General features: G+C 37.1%; 1 protein-coding gene across 29 annotated transcripts in view; it reads left to right on the top strand.

Annotated features, from left to right (window-relative positions):
• The window catches only part of TRIP12 (thyroid hormone receptor interactor 12), a 132,052-nt gene that overhangs the window by 15,561 nt on the left and 90,756 nt on the right, over positions 1-25,735 (top strand). For 28 of the 29 annotated variants that reach the window (XM_036422153.2, XM_036422176.2, XM_036422174.2 and 25 more), the window contains exon 2: positions 13,922-14,068. In XM_036422153.2, the coding sequence (XP_036278046.1) occupies positions 13,971-14,068 (98 nt within the window). In that variant the 5' untranslated portion in view covers positions 13,922-13,970. Of the gene's footprint in view, positions 1-13,921; positions 14,069-25,735 lie in introns of those variants that run through there. The other variant, XM_045575316.1, reaches the window with a different exon arrangement.

The raw sequence follows: 25,735 nt of genomic DNA, 5'->3' as shown, positions 1-25,735 counted from the left end.
CAACATGATATAACAACAAAAACATTATATAAAAACAACAAAAATATATAAAAAACATTGATACAAACAATGGCTAATAAATTTTATTATACTTATTTTAATATTGCCCTGTATCCCACAATATGAGTAAAAACACTTTCCGAGTGCTTTTCTAATTTCCCTTGTGATGCAGTATTTACAACTTGAACGTCACACGCTCTTCAAACTTGAGAGAAAACAACATATAACTGACCATGTCCCAAAACAGACTCAGGTAGGAAGGAATATTCCCACTCTGTCTGGAGTTTGTCCTTGTGATTTATTAATAGTCATTGCAAATGCTGGCATCACAGGAAACTGCCTTCGAATTAATTTAAATGGGAGGCCAGTGTCAGATGGGGACAAACCAATTTTTGGAATCAGAACAAACTCCCCTTCCACAGATCCTGATAATACTTCAGCTTCAGTTATCTTGGGTCACAATCTCCATCAAGTATATCCAAAATTTCTTCATTTAATTTATGAATGTGCTCCTTTTTTGGACAAAGAATTGCATATTTAGATATATTTTTAATATTATCTATAGATAGATGATTTCCAAAGGTAGCTTCAATAAATAGATCCTTTACAAATCATTTCAGCTTCAGAGGTATGTTGTGCCAATAGCTTTTCTTCATATACATTGTGTTGACTGCGATACTGGCTTCTTTTGGCTTCAGAAGTACATTAAGCCAGTAGTTGGTCTTCAGAAATATTCTGACGACTACAACTTTGCTTTCAGCTTCAGAATGTCAACAAAAATAACCAAATTGACTGCCGACAATGGCAGATCAAAATGCAGGTGTGCGATTGGTGCCTGTGAGAGCTTTATATGTATCATGCATGTGTGAGTCAATGTTTATTTTTCATTTGCCAGTGCGTGTCATATGTACTGGCTGGTGGTCAGATGGTTGGACAAATGGTCAGTCATGTAGCCATATACATGCATGCTAGAGACCCGGTGCACAAATTTGGGCATGGGTACCCTCTAGGTGGCCTACAGGGATCAGGCCGAAACCCACAGTCCCTCGCTGCTTGCAGCTCCTACCTGCTGTTCCTGCTCATCCTGGCCCCTCTGTGCTTGTCCTGGGCTCGCGCCCAATCAGTTCCAATCGGGAGAGGCTTGAGCTGCTGCAGCAGGGCTTGCCAGCCATGAGCCCTGCATCTGGCGCCCTCCCAAGGAGAGTGGCCTGTGGGGTTGGGCTGAAACCTGTTCCCTGACATCCCCCAAAGGGTCCTGGATTGTGATAGGGTACAGGGACCCTATCAGTGCACGATGAGGCCAGGGAGGGACTGCAGGAGGGTTCCAGGGTGTGTCCGGCCCATCTCATTCACTCCAATCAGCCAGACCTAGACAGCAAGCTAACCTGCCCGTCAGAGCATCTGCCCCCTGGTGGCAGTGCACGTCATCGCGACTGGTTGATTGGACAGTTGTCTGCCTCCTGGTAGTCAGTGCACATGATAGCAAGCGGTTGAGTTGCCTTTGCATATCATTAGCATATTATGTTTTAATTAGTTCTGTATTTGCATATTACTCTTCTATATAGGATGTAGAATTGTAGGTGTAAATGGCTTTTTGTTTATCTTGTTAAGGATGGTTTGGACCCCTTAAGGTGGTTTGTGTTGTTTTTTTTTATGGCCTATTGAAAGCACACTTTTATTTAAGTAGTAAAATTGCTTTATTGCCTTACTAGCTTTTTTTTTTCTTTTTAATTTTTAGTGTTGAGGATATTACAGATGTCCCTATTTTCCTCCCGTAGCTCCCCTCCACCCAGTTCCCACCCCACTCCCGGCACTTGCCACCCTGTTGTCTGTGTCCACAGGTAATGCATACGTGCATATAAGATCTTTGTCTAATCTCTTCCCACACCCCCCATACACTCCCTTCCCTCTGAGAATCATCAGTCTATTCCATTTCTACGCCCCCGATTTTTTTATCCCATTCACCAGTTTATTTTGTTCATAAGATTTTTTATTCATTTGATTTTTAGATTCACTTATTGTTAGGTATGTATTTGTTGTTAATATTTTTTATCTTTGCCTTTTCCCACTTCTTCCTCTTCATAAAGAATACCCTGCAGCATTGCATATAATACTGGTTTGGTGGTGTGAACTTCTTTAGCTTTTTCTTGCCTGTGAAGCTCTTTATCTGACTTTCAATTCTAAATTAGAGCTTTGCTGGGTAGAGTATTCTTGGTTGTAAGTTCTTACTATTCATCACTTTGAATATTTCTTGCCCCTCCCTTCTGGCCTGCATTGTTTGTGTTGAGAAATCAGCTGACAGTCTTATGGGCACTCCTTTATAGGTAACTAACTGGTTTTCTCTTGCTGCTTTTAAGATTCTTTGTCTTTTGCCCTTGGCATTTTAATTATGATGTGTCTTGTTGTGGTCCTCTTTGGATTCACAAAGTTTGGGGTTCTTTGTGCATCCTAGACTTGTAAGTCTATTTCTTTCACCAGGTAGGAGAAGCTTTCTGTCATTATTTCTTCAAATAGATTTCAGTATCTTGTTCTCTCTCTTCTGGCACCCCCATAATTCAGGCGTTGGTATACTTGAAGTTGTCCCAGAGGCTCCTTTCACTATTTTCATATTTATGGATTCTACTTTCTTTTTGCCCTTCTGGTTGGGTGTTTTTTGCTTCCTCATGTTTCAAATCATTGATTTATTCTGGGATCCTCTAATCCAGTGTTTCCCAAAGTGTGGTACTCCTACCCCCTAGGGGTACGGGAAGAGTTTGGTGGGGGTACACGTTGCACCGGAGTTTGGTGGGGATATGCACTGCACCGTGCATAGCTGTGCCTAATTCTACGTTCTCATAAGTACAAGGGGTACTCAGCATTATGAAAATTATAGAAGGGGTACACTGAGTTGAATTCCTGTTTATTATTTTTTATTTCAGTCAGTGTATGCTTAATTTCTGACTGGTCCTTTTCTATTTTTTGGCATTCTCACTAAGATCCTTTAAAGTCTCACTAAGTTCCTCGGAAGTTTCTAGAAGATTCTTTAGTAACTTTCTAACTGTGGTTTTGAATTCTATATCCAGTAGTTTGCTTCCTTCCCCATTTCTTTCATTTGTTATATGTTTCTTTGTCTCAGTATTTTGGCTGCTTCCCTGTGTCTGTTTCTATGTGTTGGGTAGCTCCTAAGTCTCCTTGAGTTGATAGAGTAGCCTTGTGTAGTAGTTGTCCTATAGAGCCCAGGGGCTCAGGCTCCCCAATCACCTGAGGTGGACACTCTTGGTGCATGCACCCCTTTGTGGGTTGTGTGCTCAGTTTTGTTGTAGCTGAGCCTTGATTGCTGTGGTGTCACTGGGAGAAATTGACCTCCAGGCCAATTGGTTGTGGGGACCAGCTGTGACTACAGTGGGTGAGTTGTTATGCAGGAGACACCCTTATGGAGCAGGACTTGCTTCAGTGGGGCTTTTGTACTCACTGAGTCTGCCCCTTGAGAGTGTTGCTTATGTATGTGAAGAATTATAATCTGGTGTGGTCTCTCACTGACCACTCGGTACACTGGCCGTGGGTCCCCAGTGAGGTACAAAGTCAGCCATAGCCTGTGGCCATCCAGCAGGAGCTACAGAGAGATCTGCAGATTCCTCCTTTTTGTATCGATTTTGTAAGTGCCCAGTCAAGGCCTAGCTGTGAAGCAAGGCAGGTTGGAGCTGGTTCTGGTTATTAATAGGTTTGGGGCTCCCTGACCCTGCTGCAGCTTGTTTAACAGAGTTTTAGCCTGAGAAAGGACAGAGCATTCATATGGAAAACTGTTGTGCACAGCTTGAGAAGGGGTGTAAATTGGGTAGGATGGGGTTTCAGGGAATCACCAGGGTGGAGCACACTGAAATGGATGCCTGTCAAGCCCTGCATCAGTGAGGTCCCAGCATGGGAACAATGATCGCTGTGAATATCTCCATCTGGAAGAAAGCCGGCCCATCTTTCATGTTCCTGATGCCATATGTGTCTGGGTACCCCAGATCGTTGCCCAGCACTGGAGCTCAGAGGAAGTAGGAGCTGGTAAATTCAGTTTGTGTTGCTGGCCTTTTAAGAGGAGAAACTGTGTCTCTAGCAGGCTGTTTGTCACTCAGCCCTAATCCACACTGGTTTTTACAGTCTGTAGTTCTTATGGCCCATAGGGACTTCTTTCCCCCGCTCTGGGACCCTGTGCTAGGGCTCTGGTGTGGGGCTGGGATACTTGGCTCTTCCAGGTGGCCTCTGAAGAGGTGATCTCCCTTTTGATTAAAAGAGTGGCACAATTGGGTGCTAGGCCAGCCTGTTCCTTGCTGCTGCATGTCCTGCCTGTCTCAGTGTGCTTTCTTCTTTCTCTGTCTAGTTGTAGTACTTCCACTCAGCCAGCTTTCCCACGTTTCTGGATGATAGTTCTGTATTTTACTTGTAACTTTGATAAGATTGTGGGAGCAACATGTACAGGTGTTTACCTATGCCACCATTTTTATTATCTTAAGTTTTTGTATTTATATCTTTAACCACCTCTGGAAAATTTCCAGCTATTCAGTGTTTGCCATGTCTTTACTCTTACACTTCCAAACTTCTGATTAAACATATGTTTGATCTCCTTACTTTATTTCCTGTGTATCTTCTTTATTTTTAATCTCTTGGCCTTTCTGTGCTGCATTCTGCATAATTTCTTCTATTCAGTCTTAATGCTTTTCTAACTTTCTTTGACTAATATACTCCATACCCACCTATTAAGCTTTATTTTTATAAAAGTTCTGTTTATTTGGCAAGTCAATATCATTTTGAAATATTACATTCATACAATGGAATACTACTCACGAGTAAGAAAGTATACACTCATCCACATGGTATCGTACCGAGTCAAATGGTATCATACTGAGTCAAAGATGCTTTATACAAAGGAGTGTATACTCTGTAGCTCCATTCATATGAAATGGTGGAATAAGTAAAACTAATCTCTGGTGAGAAACATTAGAACAGTGGTTTTAGAATTGGGAAAAGCACAAGGAAACTTTTTGGGTGATATTCAGTCCTATATAATAAAAGCCTAATATGCTGTGTGTCCAGTCCATTTGACCAATCTAAGTGTACTATGCTACTGATACGATAATGCCACTTGGCTGCTCGCTTTTTACATACACTGACCACCAGCAGGCAGATGCTCCTACTGGTAGGTTACTGTAGCTTGCTGCGGGGGTCCGGCCAATCAGGACTGATCAAGACAGGTCCCGGACATGTCCTGGAGCCTTTCCGTTATTCCTTTTTGACTGGTCAACCTATGGCGTCACTACCTGGCCCCAATCATGCACTCATGGGGTCCCTTGGCATGGACTGTGCCCTCTCACAATCCGGGACTCTTCGGGGGATGTTGGAGATCCGGTTTTGACGCTATCCCGCAGGCCAGGCTGAAGGACTCCATACGTGTACCAATTCATGCACCAGGCCTCTAATATCTTGATAAGGTTTCAGGTTACACATTTACTGTGTATTTGTTAAAACTCACTGAGTTTTATACTTAAGATTTTTATATTTCACTATGTAAATTTAACTGAAAACATGAAACAGTTTGAACACTAGTTGATATACATGCAAAGTGTAATAAAGTCTGCAACTTACTTTGAAATGCATCAAAATATGATGGACGGAGGGATGCATAGATGAGTAGATACAGGAACATGTGTGGTAAAGGAAATGTAATGCTTCTTAGTTGTAAAAGTTACAGGTGATGGGATTATGGGTATTGAACAATTTTCAAGGTTTTTTGTATTTTGAAAATTTTCCTAATAAACTGTTGGGGGAGATAGTGTGAGAAGTAAAAGAAAAATAATTAAAATGAAGGAAATTGGATTTGTTCATCTAGTCTATTTTACAACTTTTATCCAAATTATATTTAGCCTACCTGGTTTGGCTCAGTGGTTGAGCATTGACATATGAACCAGGATGTCAGGTTTCAATTTCTGTTTAGGGCACATGCCCAGTTGCAGGTTCAATACCCATTAGGGGGTGTGCAGGAAGCAGCCGACTTTTGGTTCTCATTATTGATGTTTCTATCTTTCTTCCTCTCCCTTCATCTCTGAAATTAATAAAAATATACTTAAAAACATATATTTGTGCCCATTTAAAAAAGAATGGTAATTGCAATCTTGTTGACTTGAATATGGCTATTATGATGATGTGTATTATTTGTATTTGATCATTATTGAGTGGAGAAAATTTTCAAGGTTAAAAGGCTTTGAAAACCACTGGTCCTTAGTGTGTCAAAGACCTTTTATAGCTCATTCTCATTACTATGTTTTTTTCACTTACATATACACTAGGGGCCTAGTGTATGAATTCATGTATGGGGGGGGGTTCCTCTGGATGGCTTTCAGGGATTGGGCTGAAATCCACAGTCCAACGCTGCCTACAGCTCCTACCACTCCCAATCATCCTATTTCCATTGTGCCTACCATGGGCTAATACCCAATCAGTCCCTATCAGGAGAGGCTCGCTCTGCCACAAGCAGCGCTTGTCCAGCCATGAGCCCAGCGTGTGGCACCCTCCCAAGGGGAGTGGCCTGCAGGATTGGGCTGAAACCAGCTTTCTAACATCCCCGAGGGGTCCTGGACTTTGATAGGGTACAGCCCAGGTTGAGGACCCCACCAGTGCATGATTGGGCCGAGGAGGGTCTCCAGGGCATGTCTGGCCCATCTCGCTCCTGATTGGCCAGACTTATACCGGTGAGAGCATCTGCCCCCTGGTGGTCAGTGCATGTCATAGTAACTGGTCGACCAGTTGACTGTCTGCCACCTGGTGGTCAGTGCACATCATAGCAAGTGGTCGAGTCCATTAGCATGTCATTAGCATATTATGCTTTGGTTGGTTGGTCGGTTCTGTCATTTGGTCTATTTGCATATTACCCTTTTATTATATAGGAAGGGTAAGTAAAAGATCCAATGCTCAGTTTAGGAGAAAGATTTGTGTTCGATCTATACTTTAGTCTGTTGGTATATCTAAGGCATTTGACTTGGTTTTCAATGTATTTGCATGTTTATGTAACATCTTAGCAATGTCTACAGCTCTATTTGTGCATAAAATTTAGCAAAAGGTCTAAAGCATAATGCAAAAGTATTGTCTTTTGCCAGATGGCATGCATAATATCTCTGTTGTTCCATTGCAAATTGTTGGGTGAAGTGTTGAATTGATTCTGCATCCTCTGAAATTAATCTATTATTGTAAGACTTGTGCCCAACTTCTTATCTCCAAGTTAGAATTGGCAGATGCCTTAAAAAATGAATCAGTGAAACATAGTTTGACACATTTAGGTCAGGGATGATTTACTCTTATGTCCAGAAGCTTAATTTTTTTCAGTTCTGATAAAAGTGGTATCTATATGGACATTGTTTAAAAAGCAACTGGTGATGACTCTTTGAAAACAATCAAATGCAACAGTCATCTTCATGGTTCAAAAATAATATATTTGAGTGCTCACTCTTTTTATAAATACGTATGGAGGATGTCAAACATACACAAAAATTAAATCATATAATGAACCTCAGTGTGCTTAGACCTACCTTTACCACCCACACCCCCAGTTATTTTGAAGCAAATTTCTTTAAATATTTTATTCTGCTTCTCTAAAAGGAACTCTTTAAAAATAGATATGATTAAAAAAAATAGTTCCTTAATATTTATAAATATTCAATTAGTGCTCATTTTCTATACTTGCATTTTAGTTGAATTATCTCTTAAAATTGAATATGTAGGTTTTTTCTCCTTTTCCCTTGCAGTAATCATATTACTGTTTTCTAAGTGTTTTTCAGTTATTTTCATAACTTAATGAAATCTAATATTTTTTTTCCATTTTATAAATGAGGAAAACTAAGGCTTTGATAGACAAAAATTTTGTTCAAGGTTACATGGTTTATAGTGGAGCAATTTTTTTTCTGAACTTTTTTTCTACGTATATATAAACAAATATGTATCCCCCTCCCCCAAGCTTTTTTAATATTTTTCAGGACTCAGCTTAAAAGTCCCACTTCAGAGAGAGATTGCCTGCTTGTTTAATTACTAGAGGCTTGGTGCATGAAATTCATGCACTTGGGCGGAGGTCTCTCAGCCTGGCCTGTGCCCTTTTGCACTCCAGGAGCCCTGGGGGGGTGTCCGACTGACGGCTTAGGGTGCCTAACCTGTTAGTTGGATATCCTTAGCATTGCCATGGAGGCAGAAGAGGCTCACCAGCTGTGAGCTTGGCTTCTCGCTGAGCGGCACTCCCCCTGTGGGAGCACACTGACCACCAGGGAGCAGCTTCTGTGTGCAGTGTCTGCCTCCTGATGGTCAGTGTGCATCATAGTGACTGGTCATTCCACCATTTGGTCATTTGCATATTAGCCTTTATTATTTAGGATATGCTGTACATGATGCCCCCTAGAACCATAAGAAATGCAAAATATTCACTGTTAAACCTGTTAACTGGGGAGTTCCCTTTTTAATTACACAACGTACAACGGGCGCATACTCTTTCACTAGGACGTGTCAGTACGACACGCCCAGTGGAGGTAATTTTATATTATATTTTTTTATTTATACTTTATTAAAATAAATGAAATATACATTTTTCGTTTATTTATATATAAAGCAGAAAGGAAAATACAAAATTACAAACAAATAGAAAAGAATACCAACAAAAAAATGGAAACGTCGAATTAAAAAATTATAAATTTTACGAACAATTCTAAAGATTACAAAAAATATATATTTTTTATTTCTATACACAATAAAAAATAGTTAACAATTACAGAACAATAAACAAAAGCACAAATAAAATAGAAATATTGAGTTTAAAAAATTGAAACATAGATGTAAAAATTCATAACTCAACTTGCGTGTGATATATTTTAAAACAATTGTTGACACATAGTGCTTGCTACCTTACAATCCGGACACCAGTATGTAGATTCTTTCCTAACACCTTTTTTGTAGCAAACTCGGCATTTCCTGGATTTAGTTTTTCCTATATCGCTTTTCATTTGTTCTGGAAAATGCCTTTCAACTAAGCGTGATGGTTTAGATTAGGGGTGTCGAACTCAATCAGAGAAGGGGCCAAAATCTAAAATCCAGCCTAAATCGCGGGCCGAATGGTTTACTGAACAGTCATAAACTGTCATTGTGATGGAAACGCAGCGGAGTGCAGTGATGACAGCGAGGTGCGGGCCACATTGCAAGGCCTGGCAGGACGGATTTGGTCCGCGGGCCTTGTGTTTGACACATGTGGTTTAGATGTAGAGCTGCTTGTTGATGTCTTTGGGTGGGTTTTCACTATGTTGTTATCTACCAATTTCTCTACACACTCTATCAAAAAGTGTGATCAATCCAAATGACCTTTATCTTTTTTGTATATAATATATGCATTGACGCAGCTTTTTTATAAAATTTTTTTACACTATTACAGGCTGCCGTGTAAGCCGCCATAACTCCATCTCCCAAATCTCCGCCGCCTATATTCTTGTTATAATCCAGGACAACATTCGGTTTTTCTTGCCTTCCTCTCTTTTCAATCATTGTCTTTTCATCATTATGAATAGAACTGAGCATCAATACGTCTTTTTTATCCTTCCATTTTAAAACCATAAGTTTGTCTTTGATTCTTACTATATGTTCATTTTTCTGTAATTTTTTTGTTTTTATTTCACTGGGGATTCCGACTCTGTTTATTCTCATTGTTCCAACATGTCTGTATTGTTTTGACAAATGAATTGACCTGTAGAAATTATCTATTGTAAGTTAAATCCTATACCCTTTATTCAGTAAGTCATGTGTTAACTCCAAAACAATTCTTGTTGATTGTTTTTCTTGTGGGTAGTTCGAACCATAATTTGTGTCCTTTCCTGTGTATAAAATTATATTTTGTACGTATCCAGATTGGCTTTCACTCAAAATAAACAACTTCATTCCAAATCTAGCTCTTTTTGTAGATATATATTGTTTCCAAGATAAATTCCCTTTCTGTAATAAAAGAGATTCATCTACGCATATTTCTTGTTCACATACATAAAAACTTTTAAACTTTTCTGACAAATTATTGATGATTGGGTCAATTTTATATGTTTTTCTATTATAGAAAGGTTGGAGATATAAAAAATACAAGTAAATGATATATAATACGAAAATAGGTAAGTGTAAGTACGTACCCGTCACTGCTCACCCAGAACACGTCCACCACTCTCAATAGCAAAGTTACACTGATTCCCTCTGTGTCTTAAATTCATGTCGAGACATGTATGGATGACTAATACTTTTGTTGTTCGGAAATATAGTCCCGCCCGTTTCAGGGCGCAACATATATTTCAAGGGTATTCATATGTCCTACCTGTACCCGATTTTGTTTACTTTTGATGTATTTATACGTCCTGCTCAGTTAACAGGTTAACTCATTCTCGAATTGCCCCCACTTAAAAACCAATTGTCCCCCTGTGGGGTGTGTGCTGCACTTTGGGAACTACTGGGATTGACACTTTTCCTCTCTGAGCTTCATTTTTGAATACATAAACAATACCCTTTGAATTGTAATCTCTTTTCTGCCTACCTCACTGTGTTGTCATGAGGTTCTGAGCTAATATACCTAGAAATATTTCATCCAGTAAGTTATGTCTAAACGGGAAGTGATTATTATTTTTAAGCTCATGGGTACCCCCGCAGGTAGCAGGTGCTGATTAGGGGAGGAGGGCATGATTGTTTCCGGGGACTGTAGCTATGGAAGCTTTGCAGAGGGTTCCGCAGGCCTCAGAAGGGCGGGCTCTGGCCAGCAGCTCAGTAGCGGTGATTGTCCTTTGAGGCACATTGATCGATGTTTCTCTGCCTCCTGTAGGCCCACTGTTAAGGATTGGGTCTGAAACCTGACAGGGAATGGATCCTGCCTGGAAATCAATCCCATGACTTCTTGGCTCATGGATGGACACTCAACCACTGAGCTACCCGGGCCAGGCTATTTTGAATTTTTAGTGTTTATTCATTTTCCTTGATTTCAGTGAGTAGAGGAGAAAAAAGAGCCTTTACCCTGTTGTCTCCTTATTTTAGGCTTGCAATAAGTATTTAGGTTAAACAGAAAAGTATTTTGAATCAAGTCCTTACATTCAAGAGACACTGGAGAACCTATTATGTGCTAGTTAATGTGTTAACTAGATAACTATGATCCTTAAGTTCTATTGAGCCAGAAAAAGGGACATTTCTAAGAGAATTAACAGCACAAGTTGTGTCATTAATTGCTTGGCTTACTACTCAAAAGAATAATACACTTTGTGAAAAATAATGCCAAAATGAATCTCATTGACTCTTACCACATGGCATCTAAGGTAGATTCTCAAGACATATTACAATTATAAAATGTGGGCATTGACATAAATTTATGTGTCCATTGTTGAATTTAGTTAAGTGTCCGGTGACACTTGAAAGATCAAGTGTTTGCTTTGGGTACTTTAGTTTTTCATATGCACTGTGTAAATTAATCTATCAACGTTGCTCCAGAGACAGGGCAGAAGTGGGGAGGCACCCAGAGAAGGTCGGATTAGCCCAAGTCCACTCAAGGGACTTAAGGCACTGTTTGAAGCTGCCAGAGAAGGCCAGAGGTTTTGGGGGCTGGGCCAGGCATGCAAGAGCTCTGCATGGAAGGTTTGGGTGTCAAAACAGGGTTGCAGGTAGGTGGGCAGTGCCGCGTGAATTCACACATTGGGCTCCTACTATATATATATAAAATGGTAATATGCTAAGTGTTCATCTGACTGGTTGCTATGATGTGCACTGACCACCAGGGGCAGATGCTCAATATAAGAGCTGCTGTGATGTGCACTGGTCATTTACAGAGAAATGGCACCGTGGACCTGGCATCCACAAAGCAACACTCAACTTACCCCAAGTGGGACACAGTCCCCACCAGCACACCAGACCAACACCCCACCAAATCTCAGCCAACACTGCCAAGACCGGTGGTGCAAAATGCAGCCCACAGCCCAGCCCATAAACAGTGGCTATGGGCACTGGGTAATGATGTCATGTAGCAATACCTGGCTTTCTCTCTCTAGCGTCTAGCATCCTTGCAGTTTCTTCAGCCCCGGAACACGAATTGTTTTATAGCCAGGTGGAAACATTTCACACTTTAACCAAATGTCTGTGAAGCGTTTTCCTGTGCCTCATCCCATTTGATCCTCACAGAAGTCCTGGAGTAGGTAAATAGGAGATAGTACAATCCTATTTTCTCTTCATTAGCTGTTTTATGAATCCTTCCATCAATTTGCAAGGTATAGACAACATATAAAGTATGTAAGCCTTTTTTAATATATATATACACACAGATTTTTTTTGGGGGGGGGAGGAGAGAGAGTAGTATTACTGTTTTCCCCCTAACATATCTTAGGAAGGTCTTCCTGTTATCAATCGGTACATGTAAATTTAATCATCTTTCTCTCCCTCTTATGTTTGCATAATATTTTCTCTTTTTTTTTTCCCTTTCTAAAATTGATAGTAATTACACTAGTATATTAATCAGTGATGCGGGCATATATGACAGAAAAAAATCTTTCTACTGAATTGGGTTAACGTAACTTAAGAGAAAATCCACTTTCCCATTACCGTGCATGGAATCTCTAAAAACAAAAATCCAATGATAGATTTAGTTATGATTAGTTTGCATTCTCTTCATTGCATTCTGTTTGCACCAGTTTCTCTATTGTCATAATGTCTTTCTCTTTTCTCCTCCATAAACGGAAGTAATTAAGGCTTAAAGAAAAATTGTGACATTTGACTTATACCATCATGTGATGGTAATATTAGCCGGTTTTTTTGTTGTTATTGTTGTTTTTGTTTTTCAGTTAAACTGATTTTCTTTTGAGTCTCAGCATTTTTTTTAATATATATTTTATTGATTTTTTACAGAGAGGAAAGGAGAGGGATAGAGAGTTAGAAACATCGATGAGAGAGAATCATCGATCAGCTGCCTCTTGTACACCTCCTACTGAGGATGTGCCCGCAACTCAGGTACATGCCCTTGTCCGGAATCGAACCTGGGACCTTTCAGTCCGCAGGCCGACGCTCTATCCACTGAGCCAAACCGGTTTTGGCAGCATTTTTCTTTTCTTTTTTTTTCTTTTTTTTTAAAATATATATTTTATTGATTTTGTACAGAGAGGAAGGAAGGGAGAGAGATAGAGAGTTAGAAACATCGATGAGAGAAAGTCATCGATTAGCTGCCTCTTGCACACCCCCTACTGGGGATATGCCCGCAACAAAGGTACATGCCCTTGACCGGAATCGAACCCGGGACCCTTCAGTCCCCAAGCCGACGCTCTATCCATTGAGCCAAACCGGTTTCAACGCATTTTTCTTAATATAACAAATTTAATGTACTTGAGCTGTTTTCTCTTTATTTCTCCATTAAAATAGGATAGTTTTATGGTTTGTTTTGTATTTATGATTTGCTACTCACCACAATACTGTGAAGTAGGCTTGACGTGTTTTTTATTTTGTGACTAAGGACTCTGAGGCTAGAGGTTGGGGCTTGTACAAAGGTAGACTCCTTTTATGCCTGTTCTATCACAGGACTTGAGCCAAGGTGTCTTGACTTTAGGTGCAATGCCGTTTTCTACAATGTTAAAATGTGGAAATAGACAGATTTCTGCTTTACTCTGAATTGTGAATTCCTGGGCATTTCATGAGAAATCTTAAGTTAATTTTATATGCTGTGTTTTAGACCTCATGCCTTGAATTTGGTATATTTTTGACATTTTATAACACACTAGTCAATCATACTTAGTTTAATAAGACAGTGTAGCATTTGTAAAGATTACACAACCAAATTGTTTATATAAAATTTCCCCTTTATCTTTGGTGTACAGTTTTTTTCCCCAGTGTTATACCATGTATAACTGATATTTTTTCTCATTTTTTTTTTTCCTTTTAGTGAATGGTAGTGTCTAGAAAGGGTATGTCCCTTCAAGAGAGAGGTGCCAATGTCCAACCGGCCTAATAACAATCCAGGGGGGTCACTGCGACGTTCACAGAGGAACACTGCCGGGGCCCAACCACAAGACGATTCGATAGGAGGAAGGTATGTATAAATGGTATTAAAAAGGAATCGGAAATAAAATATTTTTAAAACCTCATTTTGAGGACCAAAACTTGAATGGTTCACTACAAATGGGTAATTTCTTTCTATTTTTGAGCCAAGAAACACAAAACTGGAATTGAAAGCAGTTCTTTAATCATTTCCCAAATATGCCAGTCTCGAAATAGAGTTCTTCATCATAGACATTATTAAAAATCTAATTTAATGATGGTTAATATATGGAATGTCATGTTTTGTTTGCTCTTCACTTCTCTAAACACATGCTACATCACATCTTTCAACCCTTTGTGGTTCCTTTATGTATGTCTTGACTTGATTGACTTCATTGAATAGAACTTTCATTTGTTTTAATATGTAGAGTTTTGTTATCTAGCTTTTGAAATCTTTTCTCATTGTCTTGATAACATGGATGCTGACAGGCTGGTTTGTTAGCACATTGGTTCTCATCATTTTTTTAGTGGTCTGCTGTTCAGCTCATCCTTCTAGTTGGAGTGGTGGTTGTATAGCAAGTAGTGTGAAAAATCAGATGTGTTCTCTTGAATGTAAAATTCCCTTTCCAATCTAGCCAAGGACTGTCATTTTATGTGTAAGATTCAGAACTTGTAAGACCTTCTTTTCCAGTCCATGGAATAATCATGTTTAGCTTGCAATAAATAATAGCTAAGTACTAATATGATTACCTGATGCAACATTTTTAGGCGTATTTATGTATATATTGTCTAGTAAGTTATAAGAAATGTTTTTTAAATGTTAAAATGCAAAGAATAAATGGACACTTCGGACATCAGTCTATTTTTCTGATTGAGCATGTGGACTTGGGATTAGTATAGCTTTGCATGCAATTTCTGCCTTTGCCCAAAATAGCTGTGAGTTCTTTGTTAAATCTTTCAGGAAACTTCAATTTGGTCCACACAATGGGGATACCTATTCCACAGGGTTATTGGTTAACTTTAGTATTGTAGTTTGTTAAGCTCATAGCAGAATGCTTAATACAGAGTATTGTTCTGAATTTTTTTGCTTTGTTTCTGTTGTGTTTTTTTTAGATTGTGAAGTATCCACCTTCACAATCTAAAGGTGGATACTTTAGATTATTTAATCAACTTTAGATTAAATAATATCACTGCCCCATTATAAAAATGGTGCATACTTATTTTAGAGATTTTGGAAAATACAAAACAGTATAAAGAAAAACATGGCTCCACAATCCACTTACAACCACTGTTTTACTGGCATATATCTCCTTACTTTTTTTTACTGCATGTATTTATATGTGTGCATCTATGTGCTCATAAGTAACTTGTTTCTTTTGAACAACTTCAGTTTTTATACACATTAATCCTCAGGTCAATTTATACTCTTGTACATGACTGATAAAACATTTTAGGCTGTCACACAGTACATTGCTTCTAAAATCCACAGTGATGTTCTCACACATCATTGTTATAGAAAATGATTTCAATATTGTATTTTATATTTTAAAAATATGAGCCTGAAACAAATGGAAGTGGTTAATACTAGTGTATAAAGATACGTTGGTTTACATAACAAAGTTGTAATCAAAATGAAACTTAATTAAATTTATAGAATGACATATTTTCCACTGTAGTTGACGTGCTTTTAGTCAATAAGCTCAATTGTGAAGGAAAAGAATACATTTTAAAATGCATTTTCTTTGAATTGTGATTTAAAATGTCAGAAAACATGTCAAAGAATATAAAGCAAAGTATAATTTAGGGTTTTATGGCTTTAGCATTCCCTCTTTAAATAATGTAGACATTTCAGTTTTCACAATTTTAGCCTTTACATGTCTCCAGAAAACCCTTCCCCAAAAAATACTACACAAAAGAGGGCCTTTTCACTTTTTTAAAAACCTGTTATATATATTATTTCCTATATCTTTAAACATTTTTTAAAATATATTTTATTGATTTTACACAGAGAGGAATTGAGAGGGACAGAGAGTTAGAAATGTCGATGAGAGAGAAACATCGGCCAGCTGCCTCTTGCACACCCCCCACTGGGGATGTGCCCGCAACCAAGGTACATGCCCTTGACCGTAATCGAACCCGGGACCTTTCAGTCCACAGGCTGACGCTCTATCCACTGAGCCAAACTGGTCCCGGCTATATCTGTAAACATTTTTTAAAGACATCACTGTTAAAGTCTTCATGTTCAGTTGTGTGGCTATACCATAATCTATACTAATAAAGAAACATGCAAATTGACAGCCATTCTGCCACACCCATTAGCCAATCAGGTGGGGGTATGCAAATTAACCCAACAAACATGGCAGCTGATTTACATATGTAGGTAGAGCAAAGACTGAAGACTGCCTAGAAGGATGCCAAATGCTGTGGGAGGGAGCAAAGTGGCAGAGAAGGGAGGGAGCAAGGCAGCGGAGACTGGAGGGAAGCCCACCTCTGCAGGCTTTGATCCCTTCTCTGCTTCGCTCAGGCTGAAGGAAGCTCTATTCTTGCAGGAATAGGCCCAAGGAAGCCTTATTCTTGCAGGAATCTTCCTGCAACAGGCTTCTAATTTAGTAATAACTGAATATACGTATTTTTCTATTGATAAAATAATGGTCAGGGTATAGAAATCTAGATATTTAGCCAAAAATTTTATCAGTTGACTAACAATGTAAAATTAGAATTCAATGTGCCTTCTTGGACAGTTTGATTCTTTTGCTCAAAATAGAATCTCAGAACTAGAAGGGACCTTTTCATCAAAACCTAGACTGACTTTTGAAGTCCCAGTAGAGTGTTGCTCTTTTGGAAATTTTCTAACCTTTAAGAAATCTCTTAGATTTTTGAGGAGTGAGAGAATTGGGATTAATTGTGAGAGAGCAATTCTCTTTATCTGACTCCTGTAGCTTAGCTCTCCTAAGTAAAATACTGTTAATTGTGGCTTTTGTTTCCTAAAAACAATAGACTTGGACTTGTAAATATATTCACTGTAATAATGATTAAAAATGGTAATAAATAACAGCATCAACTATAACAGCAATGGTGTGGAGTGTTTTAAACATATCTTTTATACAGGAACTCTGTGCTAAATATGTAATCCCTGTGTAATAAATATGCTAGCTTGCTCAACTTCACCTAGTATGTAGATTCCAGGACCTGACGATTACTGACCTTGACTCTAAAGTCAGTGATTCTTTTCATTATGTTAGACTGTTTTTACTGCACAAATCACCTGATTAATATGATGAAAGCCTTAGAGCAGTGGTTCTCAACCTTTCTAATGCCACGATGCTTTAATACAGTTCATTATGTTGTGGTGACCCCCGACCATAAAATTATTTTCAGTGATAAAAAGTAATTTTGCTTACTGTTATGAATCGTAACGTAAATGTTTTGTGTTTTCCGATGGTCTTACGCGGCCCTCCTAGTGGTTCTCTGCTGCTGTAGAGCATAAGACCATCAGAAAACACAGATATTTACATTACGATTCATTATCAGAAGCAAATTATAGTTACGAAGTAGCAATGAAAATAATTTTCTGGTTGGGGGTCACGACAACATGAGGAACTGTATTAAAGTGTTGCAGCATTAGAAAGATTGAGAACCACTGCCTTAGAGGAAGGTATGAAGAAATTTAATTGAAGAGTATTAACCTATCCAGTTTAAAAGTTAAGTAGCAGTTTTTCCCTGGTAGAATTATTTTTTTTTTAATTTATTTATTTTTGATCCACTCTGTTTTCTTCCAAATTTAAGCTGTCATCTTTTTGTAGTTTTCTTTCTGTGACCTCACCTGCCCTTCCTGCAAGTCAAGGTCAATTATTTTTTTTTTTTTAGTAGAGTTTTTCATCATTAAGATAAAAGAAAGTTGGATCTTTGGAATATATTAATCTCCTAATTATTCCCTCTGCTCTTTTTCACTCATCCCTCGTTTCTTTCCGTTATTGAACTAGACATCTTACTCCTCTCCTATCATTTTTTCTTTTCCTTTTTCCTTAATTTTTGGGGCTATAGCTGATCTGTTCCTCTCTTTTCTGTTCTCTTTTTCTTTAGGAAATCACTCCCTTCCACTGCTTCTCTGTTGGCTTGCTCTCAGGGATACTTCTAGCCTTTTCCACTTCTAGTACAGGTATTTGTAGGCTCCTCCTCCCCCTTGGCCATGCAGTAGCATTTTCATTGTATCATGTGTTTTTTCTTGTTTTTCTCAAATGGCAGTGGTGGGATTGAATTCAATTTTATAGCAACTTTGGTTAAGATTGCTATATTGATGTTTCTTCTTTGATACATTTTTTTATACAGACATAGCATGTCAAGAACGAAAAATTGAGAAGCTTCAGGAAAATTAAGAAAATAAATTTAATTTGACCTCCCAGAGATAATGGTGTTTGATAATTCTACTCTTTATTTGTTTATACATTTTTATTGAATTTATTGGGATGACCCTGATTAACACAATTCTGCCGGTTTTGGGTGTCTATTCTATTTTTACTCCATGATTTTCTGTGATATGAAAGCCCATGATTTAAATGTGGGCCTCTGTTTTTTTCTCTCCCCACCCTCTCCACTGCCCTCTCCATACCCAATTTTTTCCTGTGAAATACATTGCTGTGCCTATTCCATTTGACTATGGCTCTGATTTCATCAAGTGAAATTCCATAAATGGGTTTACAAGATCTAAGGATATGAATATTCTGAAGCTTAACAAATAGCTAACTTTTACAAAGATCAGACTGCTTTGTCTTTTATTTTTATTGTGATCCAATTTGTACTTCTACATTTTTTGAGAGTGCCTATTTCTCTATATTCTAATCAAAGCAGCATACCATTTTTAATAAAGATTTGTGGAAAAAAGGATTCTTTCAGTTAAAGCTCCCATTTCCTTGGTTACTATAGAGTTGATCTTCCCACATGTTGGCCATTTTTACTTCTATTATGTCTGTTACTGTCCTTAGTTTTAATTCTGCTAGTTCTTTTTATTATAGAAAGGGTATCAACCTACTGACACGGGCAAATACTTTTACTACTTTATTATTATGGCTTAATTTATAAAAGTTTTAAAAATTAGATGATAAAGTTTGTAAACTCTTTGTTTCTTAACTTCCTTTGCCTTATCCATTCCAAAGTAAAATTTTCTTCTTAGTTCTGTTATAATTCCATTTTTATGCTTTATTGAAATCTCAAATTTTTTAATGATGTGATGCAATACATTTCCACTTCCCCATTAAAAAATTTGTCTATAATTTTAAATTATTGAGTAAAGACTCAGTTATGAAATCTGTAAGTTACAGCTTTTTGTTAATGTCCGAGCAGTGAAACTTTTAGCCAGCGTTAATTGTATAGAAAGAAACAGATTTATATTTTGCTTCAAAGGTATATGAGATACAGAAATGCAAAAAGAAAATACATATTATTCAGAGATGTCTATGTTAACATTTTGATTTTTATCTCTGGAAAATGCAATTTAGCATGTAGGTGATTACTTTAAACATAGTTTTGGATACTGCTTTAAAAAAGAAAGCTGTATTCTAATAAAACATTTTTTTCATATTGTGAATTTTTTATGAGACTGATGCGCTACCCACTGCGCTAATGAGGCACCTCATATTGTGAATTTTTTAGTTAATTGTTTCCAAATAGTCACAGTAGTTTTTGGATAGGTAGATGGTTGCAGTGGGCAAAGTTTTTGCTTATGCTTAAATGTTTGTATTTCAGGTATCTCTTAAGGAGGTAGATTACCTGACGTGAAATTTCTTTGGTCCAGGAGTTTTTATGGTTTAATTTGTTTTACATGCATTTTTTTTTCCCCCCTTCAATCTACTATCAGGAAAAAGAATGCTTTTTCTCACTATTCTGTTTGTGTTATCTTCATTTTGCATATTCCTACTAATTTAATTTTATAAGGAAAAATTGCATTAAATTTATTGTTACTTCCACAGTAATAAGGTGTTAAACATAGGGAAAACAGATTTAAGGAGTGATATCTGAGTGAGAATACTTTTTGATGCTTTTGTACTAGTAAGTTTTCAAATGTTAATCTCCCTTTATACAAATATATAGGTGAACTGACAGCACATAGTAGCTCCTCTTCTTATAATAGTAACCCTCTGAAATGATCCCCTTCAAATCTTCATTGATGCATTTCGAATGACAGTTATTATTTTTCTACATGACCTTACTCTGTTCCTGGCTACCCATTGCCTACTCTTTGGCTAGAGCTGGAAGAATCTGTTAGCTCAGTAATGGGACGAGGGTGATCACATGATCCAAGCTGGGAAAAACTGGAAACTTTTTTCATTCCGGTAGCAAAGGGAAGATTTGAATCTGAAATTGCCAACTGCATATCTCCTGCCTTATGGAAGGTGGACAGGCAGAGAAAAGCAAATCTAAGGGAGTATATATTAAAGTTCTGACAAGTTTCAGTTCCTTAGTTCTTCAGAGCTGTATTGATTTTTGCTTTCTTAAGGCTTATTTCGCTGTTTTGATTCTAGATATATCCATGCATTATTTTTTTTTTTTTTGCATTATTTTAATAAAGCCTCCTTTGGCTTTAGAGTTGAGTCTTACCATAATGTAATACAGACTCAGTATAAGATTTTTTTAATTTATTTGTCGAACACTATACTAGTAAATACTGTGCTAAATGGTAGTTATAAAAATGAGAGTAGAATAGCCTTTGTTAAAAGCAGTTTCTACTCAGGGAAAATGGGCATGTAGGTGATAGAGTAGGGTGAGAAACATTTCTAGAAGACGATCTCATTGATCTTGGCTCTAAAGAATGAAGAAGCAATTGTGAAGCAGATTGTATATCAGTTATATTCTTCTCTACTTAATGTGTGGAATCATTGGTTACTACCAGAATTTGGATTTGATTACTCATTTTCTGTGTCACTTGTTGCTTTGATCATAAGGTGTTCAACACTGCCTAGGTAACGTTGAGAAGGTTATTCTGTCCCATCAATTCTTGGGTCTGCGAGGCAAGATTTATGGTGTAGTGTTAAATAGTACATGGTTGTGGTGTTCTAAGAAGGAATAGTGATTGCTTTTCTCTATTTGGAAGTTGAGCACATTAGATTACAAGAAAAACTTAAAGATGTATTGCAATAATTAAGTTCCAAATAATTTATATTTGGTAATATGTTTTTGAGTTGTGAATATATCTGGAATAGAAATTAATTTCAAATACAATTTAAGACTTGTAATATAAGGAGTTAACTACTTGTTACTAGCCACTTTTCTCATTTTCCCTATGTGCTTTTTTTTTTTTTTTTTTTAATCCTCACCCAAGGATATTGATATTTTGAGGACGAGAAAGAAGAAAAAAAACATGCATAGATTGGTTGCCTCTTGTATGTGCCTGGGTCAGGAATTGAACCCTCAGCCTTTTGGCCTATGCTCTAACCAACTAACTGGCCTCTTTTAGATGTCTTCTAAATTAGAAATGTGTTTGTTTTTTTTAAAATATATATTTTATTGTTTTTGTACAGAGAGGAAGGGAGAGAGATAGAAACATCGATGAGAGAGAGTCATCGATCAGCTGCCTCTTGCACACCCCCTACTGGAGATATGCCCGCAACCAAGGTACATGCCCTTGACCGGAATCGAACCCGGGTCCCTTCAGTCCCCAAGCCGACGCTCTATCCATTGTGCCAAACCGGTTTCGGCTAAATTAGAAATGTTTTTAATAGTTTGAACTATCAAGGATTTTACTAAACACCTTTAAAGTAAATTAAAATATGAAAAGGTTCATTTACTATGATTTGCCTAAAAGTGAACCAATGACATTTGAAACTTGTTTTCAATTGAAGTTAATCTTGAAAGCAAATAACCCAGAATTTATTATAGTCTGTTCTGTAGTAATGTGAGGTTTTTTAATGTGAGTGAGCCCATATACAATTGGTGAATAGGAAAATGTCACTATAACATGGAAGTATTACTGGTGGTTCACAAACAGCTTTCCCTACAGTGTTAATTATGTGAACTGAAATGTATGTAGACTTTTGAATTATAGAAAAATATTTGGTAATAATCTATAAACATTTTATGTAAAATCTGAAAATATTGCAGAAATGCTATGAAGAAGTCATTTAGTGTAAGAAAAATCTAGTCAGTGATTTGCAGAACCACTGTACTTCGCACTATTTTAAACACTTAGAAAGCTCAAAAACATTTATCCTTATATTTATAAAGAAAGAAAATCTCAAAAAGGAAAGCCTCCCCAGAAATGTATTTTTAATTTTGAACTGGTTTTAAAAGAAAATATCTTTAAAAGTTTACCCTTACAGGAGAAAGTATAAAAATAAGACTTTAAAGAGTAGACCAAATGTGATTATTGGTGCAAATATTAGTAGAGATTTAACATTTTATTAAAATTAATGATTTGGTGGGGGGGGGCCTTAAGAAAATAACATAGGTTTGAATAGTCTGTGTCCAATCTTATTTTTACTATTAGCCTACCTATTTTTAGTGGATGACTTTATAGAACATTAAATTTTTTTTTTTTTTTTTAGGAACCCCCATGCAATGACCATATAAAATTTCCTGAACCACCACCCCCACACCCATCCACCCACCTGACCTTGGGCTATAATTTACTAAATGGACTCATTCTTGTGCTACTAAATGAGTTTGTCATGGATTGAACTGTGCTATTCTGGCAAATTTGATTCATAATGGATCAAATTTTACTGGATTTTAAACAGATTATATATTTAAATAACAATGTTTAGTATTAAATTTTGATAAATGGGAATTGGTAAAATAAGCTAAAAGGAGGCATCAAAGTTCATGTAGTGCTGAATACTGTGATATTGTAATTGGCTATTCTAGATCTGGCATTATTATTTAATGGAGATTTACTTTATAGTATTTTGAGCATTAATAATTTACAAATGGGTTTAATAAAATAGAGCCCCACTTTGGGAGGCTCCATATTGTTACTTTAAGGTTCCATCTGATTGCCTTTTCCTCTTGTGTTGGGAAACAATGACCCCTGGGCCAAATCCAGCCTACTGTCTGTTTGTATATGAATTTGAGAGGAATGTGCTATGTCCATTTATTTGTGTATATAGTTTATACTTTTTTTTTTTTTTTTGTACATAGTATCTCCCACAAAGCTGAAAGTATTTACTATTTCTTTAAAGAAAATGCATTAAGATTCTGCTAAACACTAGGCAGGACAGTAATAATGATCATTATTTTATAATATTGTAAGATATATTTTTATCCACTCCTCAGAATGTCTCACTTTGTTGTCTTTGCTGTTGTTGTTGTTGTTGTTGTTGTTGTTAATCTTCACCCGAGGATATTTTCCCATTGATTTTTTTAGGGAGAGTGGAAGAGAAGGGGAAAGACAAAGAGAAACATTAATGTGAGAGAAACACATCAGTTTGTTGCCTCCTGCAATAGCTTTTTTTGTATTCTGATATTGAGGGATTACCTGCTAAATTCTTTAGTTCATTGAAATAGCTTGTTAGTAAGAACATGAAAAATACAGAAAAAGATTTGGATGAATATATAGTAAGATGTGTTTTAAGACCAGAGAACAATTTATTTGTGTTAAAGACAGGGGAACTGCTACCTCTATTAGAATCAGTGTTAAGGTTGATACTGGTCAATTTCTGTTGATAAAGAAAATGAATATTAATTTTGAGATATACTAGGGATATACTGTGACTATTTTTTAGCATTGACATTTGAATATTTAACTGTCTATACTAGGGGTGTCGAACTCAGTCAGAGAAGGGGCCAAAATCTAAAATCCAGCCTAAATCGCGGCCGAATGGTTTACTGAACAGTCATAAACTGTCATTGTGATGGAAACGCAGCGGAGTGCAGTGATGACAGCGCGGTGCGGGCCACATTGCAAGGCCTGGCGGGACGGATTTGGCCCGCGGGCCTTGTGTTTGACACATGTGGTCTATACCTTATTACAAAATTTCCTAGCTTTGAATGGATAGCATTTTTTTTTTAATTTGTATTTAATGATTTGATAGAGAGAGAAACATCATGTTGTTATTCTACTTCTTTATCCATTCATTGGCTTAGTCTTGTATGTGTCCTGACTGAGATCAAACCTACAACCTTGGTATGTTGGGAAAATGCCCAACTGAGCTCTAGCCAGCGAGGATAATAATGTTTTGTTTTATTTTAATGTGACTTAAATTATAATAAAAGTATGTCAAGGAATATTTTAAATTTTATAACTGAAATAAAATTATAATTCAATTAAATTGACCTGTTAACAAACTTTATGAAAATAACGATGTGTATAGAACCTGAATGACATGTTGTCCCACGGGTATTAAATTGTATACTCTGAAAATGGAACATTATACCTTCCTTTTAAGAAAAATAACAAATTATTTGAAAATTTTCCCAATTTCATTTCTTTAAAAAAAACACACAAAAACAAACACTCTTAGGTATATTACTAAAAATATAATAAAGACAAAAGCAACTCCTAGAAATTAATATGTACCGAAGACTTACAAGGTTCACTTAGCTATCTATACACAGAGAAAATATATACTTTGGGGAAAAAATTCATTCCTAAAGTAAAGACTAAGACACTTGTAAAACTACGTAATCTAGAGTTTTTAAGAAGTTGATCTATATATATTCTGTCATAGATTAGAACCATAAGAATGAAATAATATTACGGATCCAAGAAACACTTTCTTTCATTGACAAGCTAAATTTTATATATTCTTTCAAGAATCCAGTATTGAATTCTGGAAAAATTGAAGAAGAAAAAAAATACTGAGATGAGAAACCTTAGATCTAAATCTTCTAGAAGAGATGGTGGAACTTGTATGATATATTAAGAACTGTATGGCACCCTTACAGATTCAATTAGAATTTTTGTGTGAGGTTTTCAGTGACTTATGTCTAAGCTCTTTTGAGATTGTGTTCAGAATGAAAGTCTTTAAATTTTTTTTTAAATAGTGTTTAAGGAAACACTTATTCTTATTAGAATATGCTCTTTATGTTATTTATATTATTTACATGGATGTTGGTTGTGAATTACATAAATTGCATCTGCTATGTTAATATTTCATCTAGAGCACCAGCTTTTCTAGGTATATATTAATGCATGCTTCCTTTGTTTAATAAGTTTGATGTATTATTTGATGTAATAAGTTTGATGAAAAGAATACAATAATTAATAGACAATAATGCCAGGGTCTAAAAAACTAACAACTGAAAACCATTTATGTCCCTCAAACTTGCTCTTAGAATAATGATGACATAAGGATTTGGTTTTATTATTATAAACTAGAGCTCTGGTGTACAAAATTTGTGCACGGGGGAGTGTGTTCCGCAGCCCAGCCTGCACCCTCTCCAATCTGAGACCCTTCAAGGGATATCATGACTTCCTGTTTAGGCCTGATCCCAGTTGGATTGGGCCTACATGGGCAGTTGGACATACTTCTCACAATCTAGGACTGTTGGCTCCCAACTGCTCACCTGTCTGCCTCCCTGATTGCCCCTCATCACTTCTGCCTGTCAGACTGATCACAGCTAACCACTCCTCTGCCAGCCTGATTGATACCTAGCTGCTCCCCTGGCAGCCTATTTGCTCCTAACTATCTTCCCCTGCAGGCCTGGTCACCCCTAACTACCCTCCCCTTCTGGCCATCTTGTGGCCATTTTGTTTCCACGTGGGGGCAGCCATCTTGTGTGATGGGGT

The sequence above is a fragment of the Pipistrellus kuhlii genome, unplaced genomic scaffold (assembly GCF_014108245.1).
Source record: "Pipistrellus kuhlii isolate mPipKuh1 unplaced genomic scaffold, mPipKuh1.p scaffold_m20_p_7, whole genome shotgun sequence".
Lineage (NCBI taxonomy): Eukaryota > Metazoa > Chordata > Mammalia > Chiroptera > Vespertilionidae > Pipistrellus > Pipistrellus kuhlii.
Note: the sequence above shows the minus strand (reverse complement) of the source record. Positions and strands in the feature narration are given on the sequence as shown.